At 60.4% G+C, this 7,022-nt stretch overlaps 1 protein-coding gene across 1 annotated transcript; it reads right to left on the bottom strand.

The window, feature by feature from the left end:
• NR2E3 (nuclear receptor subfamily 2 group E member 3) lies at positions 1-3,537 on the bottom strand. Its single transcript, XM_054387959.1, has 8 exons — positions 3,480-3,537; positions 2,294-2,444; positions 1,440-1,543; positions 1,096-1,350; positions 831-1,012; positions 392-623; positions 214-319; positions 1-133 (listed from the first exon to the last, which is right to left on the bottom strand). The coding sequence occupies exons 1-8, from the start codon at positions 3,535-3,537 to the stop codon at positions 1-3; spliced, it is 1,221 nt and encodes a 406-aa protein (XP_054243934.1).
• Positions 3,538-7,022: the final 3,485 nt, after the last annotated feature.

Below are 7,022 nucleotides of genomic sequence, written 5' to 3'. Positions count from 1 at the left end.
TCAGTTCTTGAACATGTCACACAGCAGCTTCTCCATGGGAGTGTTGCCGATGGTGCGGCGGAAGAAGAGCAGCTCCACGCGCTCCGAGGAGATGAAGCGCAGTGCCGGGAGGAGCAGCAGCAGCTTCCCGAACCTGGGGAGGGCAGAGTGGTGGCTGCGGGGGAGTGTCTCCACTCCCTGGTGTCCCCCGTGGGCATGTGGGGATGGTCGTACCTGACAGGTTGCCCAGGGTAGTGGGAGCGGTTGTGCTGGCCCAGCATCACCTGCGACTGGTCCTGCAGGTTCTCCACCTGGTCAGGGTCCTTCAGGCCGCGGGTCTCTGAGGGACGAAGGGAGCGATGGGCTGGGGAGCCGGGGAGGGGAGCAGGGAGTGCCGGGGGGGTCCCCTCACCTGGTTTGAAGAGCACCACAGCCTTCATGCAGGCAAACTCGGTGGGGTCAACGGCCAAGGCCTTGAAGCGGCCGAGGGTTTCCTGCAGCACTCGGACATCCAGGGCGGCTGGCAGCAGCTTGCCAGGGGCCGGTTCGGGAACAGCCAGCAGTGGGCAGCTCTCCAGGGGCATGGACCACTGGATGGCACAGAGCAGGAACAGCTCACTCCATGCTTCCTCCAGCAAGATCACCTGGGGAGAGGTGGAAGAGGAACCCCAAAACCCCTGTCATCACCAAAGCCTCCAGCATCTGCAGCCACCTGCTTGGGCTGAAGAGCATCACCTCGGGGTGGGGCAGTCGCAAGGCTCTGCAGTGAATGCTCCAGCCAGCTCCAATCCCACTGCTTGCCTAAGCTTTTTTTGGCGTCCCCCTTGCCCCATGCGGGTCCCTGACCCCACCTGGTCACGGAAAGGCAGGTTGGAGAAGACAGGCAGGTTTTTGGCCCATTTCACAGCCATGAAGAGCAGACGTGCTGAGGTCTCATAGACGTTTTCAGGGCTGGCTGCTGGGTATGGAGCCACCTGGTACTCGCCAGCCACCCGCTCTGGCTCGCTGCCCGTTACATCCACTGTCTCATCAGCTGTGGGGCAGGAAGAGGACACTGGTGGTCACCACACCTTGGGGACAACACCACCCATCACCTCCCCACTAGCAGCCACTCACCGTCCTCGGGCTCCAGTTTGGCGCAGGTCTCAGCCGTCATCAGGCTGGCCATGAAGCGATGGTTGCTGGGAGGTGTGGGTGCTCGGGGGCCTGGGGTGATGGTGCCAGTGGCACCAGGACCCCGGGAGGCTGGGCAGGGGGTTGGAGGGACCTCACGGGTGGTGGCCACATGCTCAGGGGGCAGCTCGGTGTCCAGCTCGATGCTGTCCAGCCGGACCTGGGCTGTGCTGCGGGGCTGACGCTCATTTTGCACAGCTGTGGGGACAAGGTGGTGTCACTGCCAGCCACCCCACTGTCACCCCCCCCACACCAGCTGCCACCATGAGTGTCGCTCCCCATCTCACCATCCTTGTTCATGCCGGCTTGCAGGCACTTCTTGAGCCGGCAGGCCTGGCACTGGTTGCGGTGCGCTTTGTCCACCGGGCACAGCCCTGTCCCCGCCTGGCACCTACAAGGAGAAGTGGCACCCAGCTGCAGCTGTCCAAGGAGGTCCTTAAGGAATGGTCTACCTCCATGGGTACCATCCTCTTAGGTGCCTTGTCCCTGCTGGATGCCTTGTTCCCCACCCCAATGGGTGTCCTTCATCCAGTGGGTGTCCCACCCTGATGGGCACCCTGTTCCCAGTGGGTGCCCTGTCCCAGTGAATGTCCTGTCCCCTGTGGATGCCCTCTCCAAGGGTGACCTGTCCCAGTGAATACCCTGCCCTGATGAATGTCCTGTTCCTATTGGTTGCCCTGGATCACCCCACTCCATATCTCTGCCCCATTGGGTGCCTGTCCTCTGGTCCCTTCCCTGCTGGATTCAAATCCCCCTTGAACCTGGGGTCTCTGCCCCAATCTTTGCCCGTGCCCTAGGTCCTTGCCATGTTGGGTCCCCACACTCGGGTCCCCTCCCCCACTTGGATCAGGCCCTCCCAATCCCTACCCCACTGGCTGTCCAACACCACTCAGCATCCATCTGTTGGGTTTCCTGTCATTGCTTTCACATCCTCTTGATCCCTACCCTTGTTGGGTTCCCATCTTCCCGGTCCCTGCTCCACTGGGCATCCTTACCCTGCTAAGCAGCCACACCATGAGTCTCTTTCCTCACAGGTGCATGGTCCCCTCAGTCTCTGCCCTACTCTATGTCCACCCCCGGGTCTCTTCCCCACTGGCTGCCTGTCCCCCTAACTGTTGCCTCATGGGGACCCCAGCCCCACCTGTAGATGAGCTTCCTGCGGACGCTGCGCTTGAAGAAACCACTGCAGCCGTTGCAGGCATAGATGCCGTAGTGCTTCCCACTGCTGCTGTCCCCACACACCTTGCACAGCAGCACAGGGCTCAGTGCCTTGCCAGGAGCTGGGCTCAGCCCTGTGGGAGCAGAACCATCACATGCAGGATGCCCTGGGACACTCCGAGGGCACCCATCCCTCCCAGCCCGGGGAGGGGGCAAGGCCTCCCAGCATCCTGCTGGTGGGGTGGCTTCCACCTCCATTGGTCCAGTGCAGAGACATGGATAGGGGACACCTCAGGGACTCCCTGTGTCCCAGCACTTAGGGTGTTGTGGCATGAGCTCTCAAAGGACTTTAAGAAAAATAAAAAGGGATAAACGTGTCCCTAGGGATGGCTGGCATCGGATGTCCCAGTGAGGGGACTCCAGGAATCCCAGAGAAGAGCCTGAACCAGTAACTGGAGATGTCCTGGAGAGCAGATATAGCTGGGGACCCTGGAGGAGGACCATGATGAGGACTACGGGCACCAGGGAGAGGGTTGGGAACTGCAGGCATCTTGACCCCAGAGAAGGTGATTCTCAGCTTCTTGGAGAAAATTGATAGCTGAGGATCCCAGGCACCCCAGGGAAGAGCCCTGATGGGGTCCCCAGTCATTCCGGAGAAGGACAACAATGGGAACACTGGGTACCAAACATCCCAAAGAAGAACCATGATGCAGACTCTGAGTGTCTTGGAGAAGGACTCCAAGGACTTGGGTTTGGACTTGATAATCTCCAGAGATCCCTTCCAACCCCTAACATCCTGTGATCCTGTGACTGTGATGGTGATGTCCCAGGCATCTTGGAGTAGGACCATGACAGGGACCTGCAGGTGTCTCAGAGAAGGGCCATGAGGAGGACTAAAGGCACGCAGGAGAAGGCCATGATGAGGACCCTGGCATCACGGTGAAGGACCATGATGGGAACCCTGGGCATCTTGTACAAAAGCTATGATGGGTGACCCCAGGCTTCTTAGAGAAAACCCACAACGGGTGACCCTGGGCATCTTGGAGATGGATCCCAAGTATCCCAGAGCAGAACCACGCTGAGGACCCCCAGGGCTCTTGGGACATGACCACAAAGTCACCCCTGAGCCAGCCCCGGCCAGCCCGCTCCGGCAGAGCACCACCCCTTACCCGTGGGGCTGTCATCCAGCCCGGCGCTCACCACCGACCCCGCCGGTGACTCGGCCATGCTCCAGCGGAGGACCCCAGGCTCTCCCGCTGCCACCCGGCGCTGGCGAGGCGGCGGCGCTCCGGCGGCACTGCGGGCAGCAGGGCTCTCGCCTTGCGCTCTTCAAGGCGGCTTAGCCGCGGGTGCTGTGTAAGCAGTCGCCTCTTTGTCACCCTCTTAATCTTTAGTGTCTGAGCGGGGCCGGGGGCGGGGGGGGGGAGAGGGAGGGACCCCGGCGGGGGATCAATCAGCCACGCGATGAAGAATTAAAAAGGTGCTGAGCCCCAGCCCTGTAACCCTAAACCCTGCGACACCCAAGCCACCCGCCCTGCCTTGCCACCACCGGCTGCCGGGGGTGCGGGGAGGGTCACCCTGCCACCACCTGCGTCCCCTTCACCCCCCCCTCCCCAGGCATTGCAAGGCTGAGATTGTGGCAGAGGTGGGAGATGGGGCTTGGGGTCGGGACCCCCATATGTGTGTCCATCTCCACCCCCTTCCTGGAACCCACCAGGCCCTGTAAGCACATAAGCCCTGCACTAAGGCGGTTAGAGGGGAATAACGAAAAGTGGTAATTAAGGGGGGTAATTTCCCTGCTCCCAAGTAATTAATTACCAGCCCTGATGGCAAGGGGATGAGGGAATGCTGAGGGAGGGTCCCCTCTCCCCCTACCTTCCCCCTCCCCCGCCTGCCATTGCCTCAGTTTCCCCTCCAGGGATGGACACAGGAGTCCCTGGGGATGTTGGGCTGAGGCTGCTGACACGGCAGCGGGTGGGGGCCAGGTGGCTCCCAGGTTACGCAACTGCCGCTAAACCCTCGTGGTGACAGGGCAGCACAATTTGGGATTTGAGAGCTTTAGCCGTTAACCCCCCCGCTGCCCAGCTCAGGGAGGTGCTGGGAAGCCACCGTCACACAGCCCAGGTTGTCCCCGGGGATGGGCCAGGCTGTGGTCAGGGACCTTCTGTGCTCCTCCTGGAGGGGCTCAGTTGGTAGCCCCAGGAATGTGGCTGCTGCCTGTGACCCCGGTGGAGGCATCCCAGGTGATGGAAGTTGGCAGCGGGTCCCTGATATGGGTTGGTGGCAGGGACACCAATGGACCCTGTGGCTGGGGATCCCCCCTGCCTCATCCCTGCCTGCAGCATGGCCCCACCATCTCCCTGCATCTTGACTCCATCCCCTCTGGCTGCACCACTGCTCCATCATCCTGCCTACAACCTCCTTCCATCCCCTCTGTCTGCACCACTGCTCCATCATCCTGCCTACAGCCTTCTTCCTTCTCTGTCTGCACCACTGCTCCATCATCCTGCCTACAACCTCCTTCCTTCTCTGTCTGCACCACTGCTCCATCATCCTGCCTACAGCCTCCTTCCTTCTCTGTCTGCACCACTGCTCCATCATCCTGCCTACAGCCTCCTTCCTTCTCTGTCTGCACCACTGCTCCATCATCCTGCCTACAACCTCCTTCCATCCCCTCTGTCTGCACCACTTCTCCATCATCCTGCCTACAGCCTCCTTCCTTCTCTGTCTGCACTGCTACTCCATCATCCTGCCTGTCTCCACCACCTGGCTCCTAGCACGTCCCACCTGGGACGCCCGGTGCCACCCAACAGCTCCCCATGCCATGGTGGGCCCCTGCCCTGACCCAGATCTCTGACAGCCACCATCTGCGGCAGCGGCCACCCTCCTCCTCCTCCCTCAGCAGAATTATGACGCTGGGCTAATGCGGCAGGAGCAAGCTGTCACCTAACCCTGCCCAGCTCTTGCCCACAGCTTAGGTGTCTCCAGCCCCTTCAGCAGGGCTTCATCCGTGGGTGACAGACCCCCCCAGGTCCAGTGCCCGATTCTGGGGTGCCAGCGCCCTGGTGTGTCTCGGCGCTAGGAACCGCCGGGGAGCGGCCGGCGTGGCAATAGAGGCTGAGTCGGCTAATTTGCCTGTCCCCTCCTCGCCGTCGGGTAAAAGCCAGCTCCGGAGCAGGGATTTGGGAGGGAGATTAGCCAGGGAGCCATCTGCTGCCAGCCAATCGCCATCACGGCCAGGAAAGCCAATAATCACAAAAATACCGTTTCCCACTCTGTTTCTCTATGACACCCAAGCCGGGTGCTGTCCTCCCCCACGGAGCAGCGCCCCGTTCCCCGCTCCCAGGGCTCAGCACCCCATGGGCACCCAACCCAGGCCCCTGGGGTGGGCCGGACCGGTCCCGTTCTCAGAGACCACCCCAAGCACGCCCAGCGCTGCAGCCGAGGGGTGGCGGGCGGCAGGCTGGCGGTGAAGGAGCAAACGTTAAAGCCCGCCGCGGGGCCGTGACTCGGCTCGGTGACAGACGCTGGGGCAGATGCCATGGGATTACCCAGCCTAAAACCTCGGGATATGCCCCCTTCCCCCCGCCCCCAAGCAGGCAGAGAACGTTTAATTACTAATTTACTAATTACCCAAAGATGCTGGCGAAGGGCTTGAAACCTGCAGCCAGGAGCGGCCCCAAGGCTCCAGCTGCCCTAATCCCACCGGCCACTGGCGGATGTGCCCTGGCCCGGGGACAGCTCAGGTGGGGACATTGGGTGACCCAGAGAGGCACCACTGTCCTGGCATCCCTGGTCCAGCTGGTGATGGCACAGTGTGGTGAGGACAGGAAGGGACAGTGGGGACCAAGAGGAGATGGTGGGGATGAGGAGAGGAGTGAGGATCAGGAGGGGATAGTGGGAATAAGGAGAGGATAGTGGAGATCAGGAGGAGACACTAGGGATCAAGGAGAGATGATGGGGACCAGGAGCAGGTGTTGGGAACGAAGGAGCACCAAGAGGGGATTTCAAGGATCAGGAGGGGATCAAAGGGTCAAGGAGGAGACAATGAAGACCAAGGGGAAATGGTGGGGACCAAGAGGAGAAGATAGGAGACATCAGGGGCCAAGGGAAAATGGGATGGCAGAGATCAGGATGGAATGGTTGGGAACCAGAACAAGATTAAGGGGACTAAGAGGAGATGGTATTGACCAGAAGAGGATGATGGAGACCAGGAGGAGTTGATGGGGACTAGGAGAGGATGATAAGGATCAGGAGGAGAGAGTTGGAATCTAGATCTTTTGATGGGCCCAGGACACAATTGTGGGTAGTGGAGAGTAGGAGAAGATGGTAGAGACCAGGACAGGAAAAACAGGGTCCACATGAGAGTGATAGGAACCAGGAGGATGTGATTGGGAACAGAAGAGGGCAGTGTGATGCAGTAGGGATAGATGGGGATCATGATGGGATTGTTACAGCTGGGATAGGATGATGTGGACTGAGAGGAGAAAATGGGGAACAGAAGTGGACAGTGATGACAAAGGGGGGGGGGTGGCAAGTGAATCCAGAGGGATGATGAAGACCATGAGGGGACACTATGACCAGAAGGGAATGGTGTGAACACCAGGATAGGACAAAGGAGACAAGGAGATGATAGTAGGAATCAGGAGGGGACAACAGCAAGCAGAAGGCATGAAGGTCTGGGAGGGTATGAGATAGCTGTGGGACAGAGG

This window comes from Indicator indicator, chromosome 16 (genome assembly GCF_027791375.1).
Source record: "Indicator indicator isolate 239-I01 chromosome 16, UM_Iind_1.1, whole genome shotgun sequence".
NCBI classification, from domain to species: Eukaryota; Metazoa; Chordata; class Aves; order Piciformes; family Indicatoridae; genus Indicator; species Indicator indicator.
The sequence above is the reverse complement of the archived record's forward strand: the minus strand, read 5'-3'. Positions and strand labels throughout refer to the sequence as shown.

Bases quoted from the DNA above. Each gene is read 5' to 3' on its own strand.
- NR2E3 (XM_054387959.1), bottom strand. From the start codon at position 3,537: ATGGCCGAGTCACCGGCGGGGTCGGTGGTGAGCGCCGGGCTGGATGAC. The intron at 1,544-2,293 runs GTGGGGCTGGGG...TTCTCCTTGTAG, and splicing joins CGCAGGAAGCTCATCTACAG to GTGCCAGGCGGGGACAGGGC. The intron at 1,351-1,439 runs GTGAGATGGGGA...TTGTCCCCACAG, and splicing joins AGCCGGCATGAACAAGGATG to CTGTGCAAAATGAGCGTCAG.